Here is a 15,619-nt window from a genome sequence, read left to right on the forward strand (position 1 = left end):
GGGTGATATGTACTCCGAATTTGCCGAATTTGCGAGTGGTGCTATGTAGTAGCTAATTTTAGGCTGCACTCCCACGAACGACGGATTGGTGGAGGAGGAGTTGGATGCTTGCATCTCTGAACAGTTAACCGACAAAAACAAACGCAATTAAGATAAATCCACCTCAGGCCCCCTTCACAATGTATGTACATCTCCTGGTGATGTCACGTGATACGAAGCTCGGGGGCGCCAGTGGGACATGACATCACGCCTGCAGAGTCCAGGTCCGCCACAGCATGTTTTTGGCCTGGCCTGGCCGGACTTGACTGGACTGGGCCAGCAGGTATATCCCAAAAGGGAAAGTATACCCACCCCCCAAAAAAAAAAGGCGACTCCGCGTTTTCCGGCGCGCTAGTGAATGGCAAGTCGAGACCGCGTTTGTGGCTTTTGTTTGTTGTGGGCGGGAGTTACGGAGAGCCACGCGGGCCCAGGCAAGCGCGCTTTTCCGCCTGTCAAGCCTCGGACCGGCGGTTCCAGACGGGCAAATGTTCTGGCGCATAAAGCTGCTAAAGCACGTTTCTTGGGGTGGCGAACCCGTCCCGCGTCTATCTCTCTCTATGTATTTTTCTAAAAAAGGCAAAAAAAAAAAAAAAAAAAGAAAAAGAAAAGAAACAAAAAAGAAACCAGAGCCAACTCTGCATTTTTAATCCGGAGCACAATTACGGAGTAGTCCGTACAGAATACACATCAAGTTATGCTAACCTCCCAGATTTGTAGCCTTTTCCCTTGGCAAAATTCTCCGCCCAAGTCGAACAAGAGCAGTTCGCTCCGTGGGTCTCCGCTTTTCCGCTCCCACCGCGTTTAAAAAGAGAAGCCACATCCGCTTTAATATTTTATAATAATTTTTTTCGCTTCCGCCCATAGCTTAAGATAGTTAGCGGTTATCAGCAATGCACTGAGTCACATTGCTCTGGGGGATTCTTTCATTTCATTTCATTTCATTTTTTTTATTCGTTCCTTTCTTTTCTTCCGACTTCCCTACTTATTGTTTTCTTCATTGCTTATCATTCTCGAACGGGGGGGAAAAGCGAGAAGATGATGACTCCTTCTGGCATATATAGATGCATGGACGCGCGCTTTTGAGCAGATATATAATCCTTCGTTTCCAACACCGATCGTGATTGTATCGAGCAGGGGGGTGGTGGTTCCTCCGCCTCATATATAATAGTTATCATCTGCCTGCATACATAACATATATACCTGACCTACCTGACATATACACCATCTCTCTTTCTTTTTACATATATACCCTTTGGAGAAGATCAACTCTAGGGCTTTTGCGAACCGACACTGCCCGCGATGTCTATAAAATCTGCGCAGAGCCAGGGGGCAGCTGGTGGTGGAGATGTCCAGCAAGAGAAATACGAGACAGACTGTGAGCAGCTCTCGGGTCAAGAGCAGCGTGAAAAGGATGGGAGTGGGTCTTCCGATCCTTACTACAGCGAGATGGATATCGAGAAGCTGGGAAGAGCCCGCCCCGACGTGTTTAACAATGCGTGGTCAGAGATTGCCTTCTGTTTCTCGATTGTCATGTCGCAAGTTCTGTCGGTAGGTTATTTGCCTCCTTTTTTTTTTTTTTTTTTTTTTTTTTTTTTTTTTTTTTTTTATTTTATCTTTATGTTTGGCTTAACTCATGCTGTGCGCAGGAATATTTTATATCTGGATTCAACGTGATTATACCCACGCTGGTGAAGGAGTTTGATATCCCTGATGCGATGGCCGTTTGGCCCGCCAGTGCATTTTCGCTGGTGATTGCCTCCGTCTTGCTGTTCTTTGGCCGGCTCGGTGACATGATCGGCGGCTTCCCCGTTTATGTTGGGGGAATGGCATGGCTGGGCATCTGGTCCCTCATCGCTGGATTTTCGAAAAACAGATTGATGCTCATCATCTGTCGAGCGTTGCAAGGATTGGGGCCGGCCGCCTATCTCCCAACGAGCCTAATGCTTCTGGCTAATGTCTACCGACCCGGACCCCGGAAGAATCTCGTGTTTAGCATATACGGGACATGTGCGGTTATTGGATTCTTCGCCGGCATCTTTTTCTCGGGGCTCAGTGCTCAGTACCTGAATTGGTCGTGGTATTTCTGGATCGGAGCCATTCTCGTTGCGATCACCACGACGACATCGTATATCTTTATTCCGTCGGACTCTGAACAGAGGAGGAAGCAAGGGGTCAAGATGGACTATTGGGGCGCGGCCCTCATCGTCCCTGGTCTGGTCTTGATTGTCTTCGCCATTACCGACAGTGCACATGCCGCTAATGGCTGGAAAACGCCGTATATCTGCGTCTGTTTCATTCTCGGATGGCTGTTTTTAGGAGCGGCGTTTTACGTGGAGGGCTGGGTTGCGGAACATCCTCTGCTGCCGTTTGACCTGTTTGCGGTGCCGCACATGAAATCTCTGGTCATTGCGCTTCTATTTTTTTACGGATCGTTTGGTGTGTTCTTGCTGTACGGAACATTATAGTACGTTTACCCTTCTCTATTCCCGCAGCTGAATAAAATTTATGAGAGAAATGCTGATAAAGTGTTCCCTAGCATGGTCCATATAATGGGAGCAAGCCCCATGCAGGTCGTTGCCTGGTGCACCCCCATGGTCGTTGGCGGGTTTATCTTCCCCATGGCCGTCGGAATCTTCCTTCACCTAGTATCCGGCAATATCTTACTCGGAATCTCTGCGCTCGTATGGATGGGTTCCGGCCTCTTATTCGCGTTGATGCCAGAGGGCGCTTCATACTGGGCCTTTGTGTTTCCGGCGATGATATGCGCGACCATGGGGATCGACATCATCTTCAACATCACGAACATCTTCATCACGACGAAGCAACCCAGCGAGCGCCAGGGCCTCGCGGGCGCGCTGATCAACTCCGTGCTGCATCTTAGCATTGCGTTCTTCCTTGGATTCGGCGACATCGCGCAGGTGGAGACGGAGCATCTGGGGCGGAAGCAGAGCTACCAGGTCGCATTTTGGTACCAGGTTGGGTGCTCTGTGGTTGCGTTTTTGATCATGGTGCTCAGGGTGCGTGTTACGCGGGCGAAGAGCGAGTTGACTGTTGACGAGCTGCGGCAATTGGAGCAGCAGCAGCAGCAGCAGCAGCAAAGTTCATAAGCTGGGGTTTTTATCTTTAACTTTTTTTTTTTTTAAACGAGACCCATTCTTTGAAACGACGGATAAAAAAAAGATTGTTTGGCCCTGCACATGATATCTGACGAATTTCTAATTACCTCCCTCCCTCGAAAAAGCTGATGGTTTGATTATTTATTTTATTTTATTTTATTATTTTTTTTGGGTATAGATTTATATAATGATGATACCACTTTGCGAGCTTCGTATATAATAGTTTCCATGATAACTATGGAGTACATGGAATCAAGTCCGGCGACATCATGGGTCTTTCACTAGGTGGTCGCATCTTGGGATACAGAGGATTCGACCTTCCCTTCCTTTTTTTTTTTTTTTCTTTTCTTTTTTTCGTTTTTCGTAAGCCTTGCTGCAGCCTCTGTCTATATTGTGATCTCGGCTTGTTTGGGTCTGCCTGCTGAACGGACCGGATCTGGCCGATGTGGCCGGTGGAAGAAATCGTAGTGACGACTGTGAGAACATGTACTCCGTAGCTATGCATGCATAGTACTCCGTATGCGCGTACAGAACATATGGCCATTGGGGTTAGAACTGGCCATGATTGTAAGTCAGCAATACTCATCTAGAAACTATCATTGCAAAACGGTGTGTTTTTTTTTGTCTCCGGATATCTTCGTAAGGGCGGCCCGTCAGGCGCAAGCTGCGAAAGGGGATCGTGGTGGCGAGAAGAGAGGTCAGCATTCCGAAGTGCATTAAGTTTTAAAAAAAAGGGATCTGCTCTTTTTTTCTCGGAGCGGAGGAAAAACATCGTGTCCGACCAATTCTTTTCCTGGGGAATAATGTTAATTTTTTGGTCTCTGGTAAAGCTTGGGCGGTGAATTTATTGGTGGTTCTTCTTGAGGTACTGCGTGCACGGAGTATTTTAGGTGTTTTTGTACCTAGTTATATAGTTGGGAGCCGTAGATTCGGCACACTGTACTCCGTAAGTACTCCGGGGGGTTACGGTTCGCTGGGGTGTTTGGGAAGAACATGGGAGGCATCAGATTGAGATCTGGTCTGCTTTTTCGCTCGGAGTTCTGTCCCATTGCCCTCTGAAAAGGATGACGGTAGGATAGATTGTGCTCTCTGCTATTGTTTATGTGGGAGGGTTTATATTGGAGTGGCTCCCATATGCATTGAAGAATTAATATAGCCTGCTTGCTTGCGGGTGTTCTGCTTCCTTGACTAGGCTTTTTTTTGCCTGAAGGGATCAGGGCTGCGCGCTGTAGCGATTGTTTGATCAAGACACCCAAAGCTCCAAGGAGGCTCGGCTACGTTCCATGGGTTTGCCAGCGACAGCAACCGTGGTGAGAAGGTCCTATTCCGGATGCTTCACACTCCCACGATGGCGAAGAGGAAGAGTTGTGGCAATCGCTCTGGATGGGTCGTTGGGACGGCGAGGCGTTCAACTGTAGTAGTAGATCTTTTCATTCCGATAGGGCCACAGGGGATTCCTTGAGAGTTTTCTTTTTTCTTTTTCCTTTTTTCTTCATTATTTATATATTTTTTAATGTGTGTCGTTTTCGGCGTTGCTGAAAGTTGATGGGTGAGGTACGACAGTTATACATGCCAGATACTGTGTTCTTGGTGACGAGTCTTATGGAGCAGAAGGTTCCGCCCAGGTTCCACTTCCAGACGCAGACCCAGCATCCGAAAACGTAACGTTTCAATTTTTCACGACGCAGGCGGGCGTAGGGGGCCGTAACCAGCGTATCGTGCCTGTAAGCGCGGCCTGTCGACTTGTGTCTCTCTGCATGTCATCCTTTTTTCCCTTCCCCCCCCAAAAGACTCAAAGACTCCAACTAAGCGCGAGTCAAAACCAACTCTGAGCCAAAAAATAAAAAGGAAAAAGGATCACGCCGGCGATGCTGCGGTCTCGGGGTCAACCAAGCCACTGATTGCACCATCCGCTACAACTCTTCTGCTCTCCTCTCTCTCGCTCACCCCCGTCCTCGAGCCCTCTTGTTGCTCTGGACGCTCTAGCTGACCGCGTACTCGATTACCATCCGGTCTAGGTCGCCTGCAACTCTTTCCTTTGTCCCGCGGCATCCTACATACATCTTGCGTGCTCCTCTGGGCGTCAATGGCCGGCAACCCTTCGATCCTTGGACAACGCCTCCGCTAGCCTGTCTCAACAACTCAGGAACCCCAGTTTCTTAACATCCCCACATCTCCTGAAATATTAAATTTTTTAAAAAAAAAGAGAGAGAGTCGTCGCCACTTACTTCGTCCTCGTCGGCCGGGTACATAATTACATTTCCTAGTGAAGAGGGTTAAAAGGAAAAAGAAAAAAAAAAGTGACGTTCGTTTAGAGCCGGAAGTTCAATTTCGGCCAAAAGTGGTATCGCGTCATCGTTTCTTCGTCTTGAGTTTCATGTCCAGTTATTACGATCCCGCGTATCCTGTTTCACCGTCGTCGTTTGTTTGACGATCCTCGGCACTGCGTGTGTCTCCTGTGTTGTCCTTTCACCTCGACTTCGCTCGACACGCCGGTGAAGAGCAATGACACAGCTATTCAACTCCTCCTCCGGTTCGTCTGGTGTTGGGTCAGAGAAACGTCCATTCCCCGGCCTCTCGCTCCCCAGCAGAAAACATTCCGGCGATCCATCCCATTTCCCAACCAGACTAAAGAATTTCTTCCGGATAAACAGCTCCTCCTCATCGAATACCCCGACCGTCAGCAACAGTGGCGGCGGTAGCGGGAGCGGTGGTGCCCATCATACCTCCTCCGGTCACGCACACCTCTCGACTAAGCCTGAGAGCAAGTCTACTTTTAGACAGTCTCGCTTCCTCCCTACGATTGGTCGGAATCGGTCTACTACAGTTGCCAGCGAAGGTAATCCGCTCGATGAAATTGCCTCTCCGACCGCCGATGCGAACCCGTATTTCCATCATCAGGGTTATCCGGCTTTACGACATCGGAACGATGACAGTGCTCCTTCCTCGCCCCCGGATACACCGGAGTTGCAGGTGGAGGGCGTCCCGGCATCAGACCAGGCCACCGCGGCCGGCAAAGAAGAGCTGGCCAGGAAGCTGAGAAGAGTGGCGTCGGCGCCCAATGCCCAGGGATTGTTCAGCGGCGATGGCTCGGGTGATCGACCAAAGACTGCAGAGCTGGGGAAGGAGCCGTTGGTTGCCTCCGGGGGAGCTTCGCCCAAGCTGAGCTTTGTCGATCAGCCGGGATCCCAGGCCGCTTCGATCTCCGATGAACGTGCTTCAACCCTATCGGTTCCCCGGAGTTTTGTCAATTGTCGACGGACGTATAGCTCGAATTCGATCAAGGTGCGCAATGTGGAGGTGGGCCCCGGAAGCTTTGATAAGATCAAGTTGATTGGGAAAGGCGATGTCGGCAAAGTCTACCTGGTTCGCGAGAAGAAATCGAATAGACTATATGCCATGAAAGGTGGGTGTTAACCCATGACGCCCTACGTCCCCGGACACCCCCCCAAAACCTTTTTTTTTTTTTTCTCTTTTCTGACGTCTCGACTTCTTAGTTTTGAGCAAGAAGGAGATGATAAAGCGGAATAAAATCAAGAGAGCCTTGGCGGAGCAAGAGATTCTGGCCACGAGCAATCATCCGTTCATCGTTACGCTGTACCACTCGTTCCAGTCTGAAGAGCATCTTTATCTTTGCATGGAGTATTGCAGTGGCGGGGAGTTCTTTAGAGGTATGCCATGTGCTACGAACAAACTGTTGCGGATGGCCTTGCTAAACTGTACTAGCCCTCCAAACACGACCTGGAAAATGTATTCCGGAAGATGACGCCCGTTTCTATGCTGCAGAGGTGACAGCTGCCTTGGAGTACCTTCATTTGATGGGATTCATATATCGGGATCTCAAACCGGAAAGTGAGTATACCTTGTCATTGGTGAGGTTGTCTTTTTGGCACATTCTAACACTTTGTAGATATATTGCTACATCAATCAGGGCATATCATGTTGTCAGACTTCGACCTCTCCAAGCAATCTGGCCCCGGGGGTGCCCCTACGATGATAGTTGGTCGCAACGGGACTTCGTCATCTTCTCTACCCACGATCGACACTAAGTCATGTATCGCCAACTTCCGGACAAATTCTTTCGTCGGAACAGAGGAATATATTGCGCCTGAGGTTATTAAAGGCGATGGACACACAAGTGCTGTTGATTGGTGGACCTTGGGCATTTTGATATACGAGATGCTTTACGGAATTACGCCGTTCAAGGGCAAGAATCGAAACGCTACGTTCGCAAATATCTTGAGGAACGACGTGCCGTTCCCCGACCATGCGGGTGCCCAACAAATATCGAAGTAAGTAGCTTTCTCCCTCTCTCTTCAGCTTTGAGCCAATTCAGCATGCGGCTTACTTATAGTCTCTCCAGCCTCTGTAAATCCCTCATCCGCAAGCTCCTTATCAAAGACGAAACGAAACGACTAGGTGCCCGTGCCGGCGCGTCGGACGTCAAGACACATCCTTTCTTCCGCACCACCCAGTGGGCGCTCATTCGACATATGAAACCACCGATGATTCCTCACCAAGGCCGCGCTATTGATACCGTGAATTTCCGCAACATGAAGGAGAGCGCGAGTGTTGATATCGGTGGCACAAGCAAATTGAAAGGTGTGCCGATGGACTCGGGGCTTGCAACGCCAGGAGAACAGATACCCGATCCTTTTGAGGACTTCAATAGCGTCACTCTTCACCACGACGGCGATTATCATGGACAGCTGGCTGATGATAGCTTCAATGGGTATAGAGCATGATTTTTTTTTTGACTTTCCTTTTTTTTCTTCTTGTCTTCTTCGCTAAGATACGCACTGCTTGTTGTTTTCTGCTTTTCATTTGCATTGCCACATATGCTCGTGGGCGTTTTCGGAGTGCGGTTTGAGTGATTGTTCCGTTTCTAGCCCCTGCACGGCTCCGTTTCTGTTTCAATCAATCCCCAATATTACCCATCCGCCTTTCCTCCAGAATGTGCCGACCTTTTCAGAGCCGACTCTTTTATTTCGCCTGTTCCTCCTCACCTTTCGCTTCGTGGATAACTTCTCCAGATGAAGTCGAGCTCTTTCTACAATTTCTTACCTTTCTTTACGACACTGTTTTCTGGACATCACAACGGACTCTCGCTACATGTCAATCACTTCCTGCCCTCAAAGTGATTGGCTACTCCTGTCTCTCATTTACACAAGTGCAGTATTCGGTGTTTTCTTTACTCTTTGGGAGGAAGCGGTGGGATTTTTATCTTTCGTGCTGTTGTTCCCATCAAGGTCTTTGACATGCATATTTGCCCTGTTCAATACTGTGGCTTTTTGTCCTTTTTGTTGCGTTATGAAAGTTCACCAACTATTATTCCCGCTTGGTTTGCATTCAACCTCCCTCAATCAAAGGCTTGGCAGAAATGTGCGTTTTGTTCTTCATCGGACCCCCCCCTTCTTATTTATTTTTGTCAACTCAAGGAGGGCTTTGCGCTGATGTGCGTGTCGCTTTGTCTTTTGTTCCGAGGCGTTATCTATGTGTATGCTGTATTTTAAGATGTGTGTCTTGCTTGGAGGATCTGTTTTTTCCCCCTCCTTTTTGTCTGTTTTGTCTTGACGATTTTTGATGGCTTGCATGTTTTCTCTCTCTCTCTCTCCCTTTTTTTGTTTTTTTTTTTTTTTTTTTTTTTTTTTTTCTCCCTTTTTTTACCCCCTTTCTAGATCTAAGATGCAGACAGAGCCGCTAGGAATGAAGATATGAGGACTGAAAGATAAATGGGTCTTGAGATCCTCTTGATTTCGTGGGAGAGAAAGAGAAATAAAAGAGCAAAGCACAAAAGGAGATTTCCTAGATATCTAGTTAATAGTCCTTGCCTAAGTTAGACTAAAAATACATTTTATCTGCTCTCATTTGCTGCCAACGGAAATCGAATAGAAAAAAGTAAAAAAGACGATTCTATCCAGAATGATGTGTATGTATACATGAAAAGAATCCCTCCTCCGTGTATAGTACAAGTACAACCTCACGGGATATCACTTTTGGGGACTTGTAGCTCGCTAGAACTGTGTATAGTAGTTAAACAAATCCTTTCATCCCCTTCTTCAGTAAGAGATATCTCCACTAGACGATGGTACAACTTTCCCCCCGCCACTGACCCGAAGAAATCCGTGCAATTAACTATACGTTTCCGGCGTAATAGACCTTTCTCACGTCGACTAATTTCTTGCCTCGCGCGCGGGCAATGTCCTCTGGGTGCTTCTGGCTCAGGAGAGCTTGGTAAGCGGCTTTGACGGTGTTCATGGGGTTCCGGGAGCGGGTGACTCGGGCAGCGAGGTCGTGAATACCTGCTGCGCGGCACATTTCCCAGATGTATTGTTGGCAACGGAGACCGAAGCCTGGCGGGGGAAAGTGTCAGTGGTAATTTCTCTTTCCAAGAGTTGCTCCGGGAGATAGATGAAACTTTACCTGGGGGTCTATGCATGAGTTGCAATTCAACGGCGCCGACTTTTCCCTTGACGTCTCCGAAGATGGTTCGATCTTCATATCGTAGGATAGGCTGCATATTGCGGATTGCACGGTATTGGGATTGGACACGCGCTTCGGTGGGTTCTTCTGATTTTCCTTCTCCGATACCCAGCAAGCCCTTTCCATTTCCCGCCACAGAGAGAACGTAGGTCTTGCGGATTTTCCCCAAACGAGTTTGGTTGACGACGCTGTGCGTCACCAGGGCTTTGACCCTCAGCCCCTTGATCTGTTGCTGAGAGTAGCCGGTGACCTGCATCAGTTGCCGCAATGCAGGAGCGATTTCGCCTCCTTCTCCGGCCGCGGCTTTCTTCAAGTCTTTTCTTTGATGTTCGCCGATATTTTCCAGGTTCTCGCCGGGTTCAAAGAGGTCGGGCACGAGAGAGCTGTGGGGGTCGAGCTCGGCTTCGGCTTTACCCACCGTTAGACGCATGTTGTCCGTGAATCGGAGCCAGTCGGCGGTTGTTGCGTCGTCCGGCATATTCATTATATACTCGGCAAGGTCGTCGACGATTTCATCTTCGGTCTTTAGACGGGAATTGGGGTCGTAATTCGTAACTGGGGCGCGCTTGTGATGATCAATCACGGGCTCGATGGTCGAGAAGTCATCGAGATATTGCATGGCCCAGGGGTCGTCGCGCTGTTGGAATTGTTTGGCGAGGTCTTCTGGGTCGATGCTCTTTTCACCGGCTTCGATGGCCGCGATTTGCTTGCTGGAGTACTCCTCGTAAAAGCGCGACTTCTCTAATTCCGTGTATGATTTGAAGTGGGACGATTTAAGGTCGTGCCATGTCTTTCCTTCTGAGGCTGAAGTTGAAGTTGAGGTTGAGGGCGTCGGTTCTGGGATTTCGGGCTTTTTCTCGTCGTTTTTGGATTGAGCGGGAGATGGGTGGAATTGGCGTCGGGGCAGGCGAGATAGCACCGGCGTCGTCGCTGGTCGCGAAAACGAGCAGAAAAGGCAACGAGCTGTAGGCCGTGAGATGCTCATCTTGGCGACGGGTATGAGGCCGGGGGAATTGGCCCTGGACTTTGGTCAATTGGACGTCGACTCGGGCTGGTTGAAGAGAGGTTTTGGGATGAATTGAAGAAGCTTTGCTCGGAGGAACGTTTTTCCTTTTTGCGCCAAAATTTGGTGCATCAAGACCGTTATGCGACCAGCTGGGACGAGGAAAATTCCCGGAGGATTGGAGGTCAAAAGAGTCGCATTCATATCGACCGGGGCCGTGAAGAGTAGGGTGACAGGGCTGGAAGCGTATGGGTTGCTTGGATTGTTAGCCCATGTCCCATTTCTTCTTCCAGCGACTCGCTTGGTCTGCGCGACAGTTTGCTCGACCACCCGTATCCCGGTGCTGGACACCTTTACCGTTACGTACCTACGTTGCTCAGTCAGGGTTAAACCAGACGAAACTTTCATTTAAAATGGAGCATAGCTCTCGAGGAGGTTCCCGAGATCGCGGACAAAGCTCGCGCAAGAGAAAGAGAGGCAGTGAGAAGCAGAATCGTGACCGAGGGGCTGAAGATGATGTACTCCTGGTTGATATCAGGGATCTTCTTCGGAGGAATAAGCCTGAAGCAGATACTATTGAGACAGAGGCATCTCCTACTGTTGTTCATACTGGAAAAGATGAGAATTTTCCGGAGACAGAAGTTACAATAACCGAACTCTCTTCCACCGGAGACGGCCTTGCGCTCTCGCCCGCGCGCGACCATGTCTACGCTGTTCCTTTCACTCTCCCTGGCGATACGGTAAAAATAAGGGTATATAGGACTATGGGAAGGGAATCCTACAGTCTTGCTGATTTCATTGAAGTGACGAAACCTTCGCCGCAACGGGACGATTCGTTAATCAAGTGTCAATATTTCGCGAAGTGTGGTGGCTGCCAGTTCCAAATGCTTCCTTACGAAGACCAGCTTAAGCATAAGAAGAGAATTATCGAAAAAGCATATATCAACTTCTCGGGACTGAACTCGGTGCAGGTTCCTGGCATAGAGGAAACAATGGGTTCGCCGTTGCAGTATGGGTACAGGACGAAACTGACCCCGCACTTTTCGCTCCCCGGGCGAGTGAAGAAGGCAGCTCATAACTTGACAGAGCCTTTAAATATTGGGTTTATGATGAAAGGACGACGAAAGGTTATGGATATCGAAGATTGCCCGCTCGGAACAGACATCGTGAGAGTAGGGCTGAAGAACGAGCGGCAAAGAGTCTTGGATAGTGTGCATCAATTCAAGGCCGGCGCAACTCTGCTGGTTCGGGAAAATACGAGACGAATACCTAGAGACAAAGTTGAGGAAAACGCAACAGAGAAGAAGGGTGTGATTCGGATAGACCACCCGGACTACATCGAAGAAAAGAGCTATATCACGGACCAAAAAGGAATCTCATCCGAATACATCGACGACTATCTCTTCCGCAACGTCGCCGGAACGTTCTTCCAAAATAATAACTCAATCCTCTCTCCCTTCACCCAATACGTGCGCGAACGTGCCGTCCCAGCATCTGCCGATTCCGACCCTTCAAAGCCCAAACTAAAATATCTTCTCGACGCCTACTGCGGCTCCGGTCTTTTCACGATCGCCCTCTCTACCGTCTTCCGTTCGTCTCTCGGCGTAGATGTCGCAGCGGGTTCCATCGAATCAGCCCGTGAAAATGCCCGTCTTAACAAATTGAAAAACACGGGCTTTGCCGCCGCAGACGCGGCGAAGTTGTTCCAGGATGTACCATATCCCCCGCATCAGACGTTATTGGTTATTGACCCCCCGAGAAAGGGGTGTGATACGAACTTTTTGAAGCAGCTGTTGGCATTTGGCCCCGCGAGGGTGGTATATGTGAGCTGTAACGTTCATACGCAAGCGAGAGATGTTGGCGTGATGGTCCGGGGAGATACGGGTGATGGAAGTGGGAAGAGTAGTGTGAGGTATGAGATTGAGAGTATTAAGGGCTTTGACTTCTTCCCACAAACCGGCCATGTGGAGAGTGTGGCTGTTTTGAATAGAGTGGCCAACGTTGAGTGAGTGTGAGGGCGTGGTCCTGTACAATATTCCTTTGAGCTCCAGAAAAGTCAAAATTTTTACTAGAAATACCCGTGATGAAATCTGATTCAACATGATTCTGGATGTCAATTTCGGTTATCACCCACACGACACGTTGGGTGAGCTTTTGGGTCCTCTACCTAGATGCTTTGAACCATTTAATCGTATACACAGAGATTATATGCGCGAATGTCAAGTTGGAAGGGCCTATGCCTTGTATTGCGATGCTATCTAGGTGCTCCCCGGTCCTCCAAGTAGCGCAAATCGTCTCACAATAGACGGGCCAATCTCGTCGTATTCAGCCTGTCAAAAGTCTTAGTTACACCGCAAGTGTTTAGGGGGAGATTAAGACAACCTACCTTGGTATGACAATAGCTTCGGAATTCAGGTGTCTGGCCAAGGAGACTTCCACCGAACCAGGGTCCATGGCGCTGTCTCTTGTGGGTAATAACCTGGACTTCTAATCCACCGCTCTTGGCCCCGCCGCTACGAGCTTCTGAAGCGCGGATACGAGCATCGACAAGATGTCTGATATCGCGTTGCAAGCGGCGACCAAAATCCTTATACAAGGTCGATCCTCCGGACAAGACAATGTTCTTATATAGACCTCGTCTCACGTCAATCGGGGAAGACTGGATGACACCATCAACAACATTGGGGAGTGGGGTTAAGAAATCTGACGAGTAAATTTCAGGGTTGAAAAAGATTTCCGGGGCAAGGAATCGCTCGTAGCCAATATCTATAGTGACGCTTCGTCCGTTAGGAGAAGTGACGGTATGCTTCAAGAATCGGTCTGGTTCCTTGTCGTAGCGGGCAAACTCCTTCACAATATCCGGGCAGACGTAGCAGTACTCTTCCTTGACTCTTTCTGCGGTCTTCATTGAGCTATCTGGCTCTCCTCTTGTACGGAGTAGATTCTGAACGAAATATGTGATGTCTCTGCCGGCAATGGGAATGCTCTTGATTGAGGATCCAATGACGTATCCCTCCGCCACGGGGATAACGTGTGTAACACCGTCACCAGAGTCAATGACGGTACCTGTCAAAGATCTATCAGTGACTTTGGATGACGTCCATGATGCAGCAAGAGCTAGCACGGCTTGAACAGCGATATATAATCCTGCGCAATTGAAAGACTCGAAGAAAATTTCAGCAGTATTTTCTCTATTTTCAGGCGGGTTTAATGGCTACCAGCAGTCAATTAACTCACTCGGGCGAGCAGCAAAAAGGTAAAGGGGGTCAAACGTACCGGTTCGGTGAGAAGAAAGTAATGATCCTCCGGCTCCACTCTCAGATACTTGAAGATAGAATTGGACCAGAAACGCTCCATATGATCCCAATTCTCGATTTGGCCGTGTCTAATAGGATAATGAAGGCCATATCCCGGCCCTGAAGTTGCAGCAAGCGCCTCATCTCCAATGAAGTAATCCAGGTCCTCCGTGCCCCTCTTCGCGGACAACGAAGAACTTGACCCCGCGCCTCCAGTCAAGAACGACGGCTTATTTGCGACTGGCGGTCTACCCGAGCCCGTCCCTGCTGCTCCTCCACTGGCCTTTGTGGCAATCGCGGTTGGAAAGACGAAGGAGGGAGAGTCGTTTCCGGCGAAACCTTGAATGGATCGTCAGCTGAAGTAACGCCTGATTTTCGAAAGCTATAACACACCTAGCTTAGAGTATCCGGTGCCGCTAAAAGTAGAATATCTGTTAGCTTGAAAGAAGGCAACAGAGGAACAAACATAAGATCATCGTACTTGTCCATGACAACGGCGGGTGTTTGCGACGCCATGGTTGCGGGATGTGTGGAGATGGCGGCCTAACTGGCTGCTGTTGAGCCTACGAGTTGGCAATCAGAGTCTCAGGAATTCAAACAATGGCGAAAACAATGTCACTCAACGGTCGAGGTAGTGTCGACAAAGAACATACTCCGTTGCGACGTGGAGTGGGAATTGGGCGGATATGTATGCACGGAGAGGAGCGGCGTGGTGGGTGAAGCATCCGCGTCATTTGGGGGTTCGCTGGTGCCAAGCCACGCCTCAACTGGAGATGGATTTGGCTGCACTCGTCAACACCAGAAACACGTTTTTCTCTGATAACCATAGAATACGCTGCAAAGCTATGACCTACGATTCGATGGGAAATGTGAAGAGTAGGCCATGGCACCTTTGCCAATGCTAAGAGAAAATGTAAATAACTGAATACATTAGAGTATATCTTGCTTTCCAGCCAAGCAAAACCGGGGGGATAACTGCCCCGTCCATGGCGACGATGGCGAGCTAATTTCCTTGTCCTCTGTAATTCTTGCTTTAGCAAATAGCTGTTGAAAGTATGCTGCAACTGGTGTGCTTGACTTGCTAGCGGACAAGTATGTTGAGCAGCAAAATATGTGGAAGGCTTTAAAGTATTATTCTAACTGGAGCGTACCCTTAAGCCAGACGGACAGCAAGCACCTCGGATATGCGGACACAAAGTACGTAGTTACTGCACAGCTCCGTTTAAGTACCTTATGGTTACTCCTAGCATATTTCATTTCAGACTCTGCAATAGCTGAATGGACTTGATTCGGCCCCGTTACAATTTCTCAGGCTACCTTATCGTGCTATCTGCCCCAAGCAGTTGGGAATAACAGAAACAAGAAAAGAAAACCGGGCCGCACCCAGATTCGAACGCGAGAGTCCCGTTGCACCGTGCCGGAAGACAGGAGCCAGCATTCGCACCGCACCCCAACGCAGCTCCGGCAAAAAAACTTGGAGCTTCTCTTTGATTGAGCGTGTCATCCTTAGTGCAGGGGCCATGCTAATCTTCTCTGTATCGTTTCAATAAGACCAAATGCCCGAAGGCACCATACAACCTCATTTGTGATATATAAGTTGCGATTTTTAGAGGTTCGCTTACTAATAACGGATCGGATTAACAATTTGGCGCTTCCCGCCCGGTCAACCTCGTGGCTTGTAT

General features: G+C 49.0%; 5 protein-coding genes across 5 annotated transcripts; 3 read left to right on the plus strand and 2 right to left on the minus strand.

Annotated features, from left to right (window-relative positions):
• Window positions 1-1,338: 1,338 nt before the first annotated feature.
• Window positions 1,339-3,146, plus strand: D8B26_007555 (uncharacterized protein; the record flags this gene model as incomplete). The annotated part of the gene is made up of 3 exons (XM_003067073.2): window positions 1,339-1,587; window positions 1,686-2,503; window positions 2,576-3,146. 3 exons carry the CDS (start codon window positions 1,339-1,341, stop codon window positions 3,144-3,146), a joined length of 1,638 nt encoding a protein of 545 aa, XP_003067119.2.
• A 2,020-nt stretch (window positions 3,147-5,166) lies between these two features.
• On the plus strand, window positions 5,167-7,938 carry NRC2 (serine/threonine protein kinase, AGC). Its single transcript, XM_003067074.2, has 5 exons — window positions 5,167-6,561; window positions 6,653-6,826; window positions 6,882-7,007; window positions 7,066-7,447; window positions 7,519-7,938. Exons 1-5 carry the CDS (start codon window positions 5,661-5,663, stop codon window positions 7,898-7,900), a joined length of 1,965 nt encoding a protein of 654 aa, XP_003067120.1. The 5' UTR covers window positions 5,167-5,660; the 3' UTR covers window positions 7,901-7,938.
• Window positions 7,939-9,088: 1,150 nt separating this feature from the next.
• On the minus strand, window positions 9,089-10,657 carry MRPS5 (mitochondrial 37S ribosomal protein uS5m). Its single transcript, XM_003067075.2, has 2 exons — window positions 9,579-10,657; window positions 9,089-9,508 (listed from the first exon to the last, which is right to left on the minus strand). The coding sequence occupies exons 1-2, from the start codon at window positions 10,621-10,623 to the stop codon at window positions 9,291-9,293; spliced, it is 1,263 nt and encodes a 420-aa protein (XP_003067121.1). The 5' UTR covers window positions 10,624-10,657; the 3' UTR covers window positions 9,089-9,290.
• A 397-nt stretch (window positions 10,658-11,054) lies between these two features.
• Window positions 11,055-12,720, plus strand: TRM2 (tRNA(m5U54)methyltransferase; the record flags this gene model as incomplete). Its single annotated transcript, XM_003067076.2, has 1 exon — window positions 11,055-12,720. One exon carries the CDS (start codon window positions 11,055-11,057, stop codon window positions 12,648-12,650), a length of 1,596 nt encoding a protein of 531 aa, XP_003067122.2. The 3' UTR covers window positions 12,651-12,720.
• Window positions 11,283-15,510, minus strand: ARP3 (Arp2/3 complex subunit, actin nucleation center). The gene is made up of 5 exons (XM_066125569.1): window positions 14,419-15,510; window positions 14,331-14,353; window positions 13,918-14,276; window positions 13,028-13,855; window positions 11,283-12,971 (listed from the first exon to the last, which is right to left on the minus strand). The coding sequence occupies exons 1-5, from the start codon at window positions 14,451-14,453 to the stop codon at window positions 12,900-12,902; spliced, it is 1,317 nt and encodes a 438-aa protein (XP_065981653.1). The 5' UTR covers window positions 14,454-15,510; the 3' UTR covers window positions 11,283-12,899.
• Between the last annotated feature and the right edge of the window lie 109 nt (window positions 15,511-15,619).

The sequence above is a fragment of the Coccidioides posadasii genome, chromosome 4, assembly GCF_018416015.2.
Source record: "Coccidioides posadasii str. Silveira chromosome 4, complete sequence".
In the NCBI taxonomy this organism is placed as follows: Eukaryota; Fungi; Ascomycota; class Eurotiomycetes; order Onygenales; family Onygenaceae; genus Coccidioides; species Coccidioides posadasii.

What these genes read in the sequence shown, in the direction of transcription:
- ARP3 (XM_066125569.1), bottom strand. Translation starts at nt 14,453, where the DNA reads ATGGCGTCGCAAACACCCGCCGTTGTCATGGACAA. An exon ending in ACTTTCTTCTCACCGAACCG is followed by an intron (nt 13,856 to 13,917) that starts GTACGTTTGACC and finishes GACTGCTGGTAG; the next exon opens with CCATTAAACCCGCCTGAAAA. An exon ending in GAAGCTATTGTCATACCAAG is followed by an intron (nt 12,972 to 13,027) that starts GTAGGTTGTCTT and finishes GACTTTTGACAG; the next exon opens with GCTGAATACGACGAGATTGG.
- NRC2 (XM_003067074.2), top strand. Translation starts at nt 5,661, where the DNA reads ATGACACAGCTATTCAACTCCTCCTCCGGTTCGTCTGGTGTTGGGTCA. An exon ending in TGGCGGGGAGTTCTTTAGAG is followed by an intron (nt 6,827 to 6,881) that starts GTATGCCATGTG and finishes AAACTGTACTAG; the next exon opens with CCCTCCAAACACGACCTGGA. An exon ending in TCGGGATCTCAAACCGGAAA is followed by an intron (nt 7,008 to 7,065) that starts GTGAGTATACCT and finishes AACACTTTGTAG; the next exon opens with ATATATTGCTACATCAATCA.
- MRPS5 (XM_003067075.2), bottom strand. Translation starts at nt 10,623, where the DNA reads ATGAGCATCTCACGGCCTACAGCTCGTTGCCTTTTCTGCTCGTTTTCG. An exon ending in ACTCATGCATAGACCCCCAG is followed by an intron (nt 9,509 to 9,578) that starts GTAAAGTTTCAT and finishes TTCCCCCGCCAG; the next exon opens with GCTTCGGTCTCCGTTGCCAA.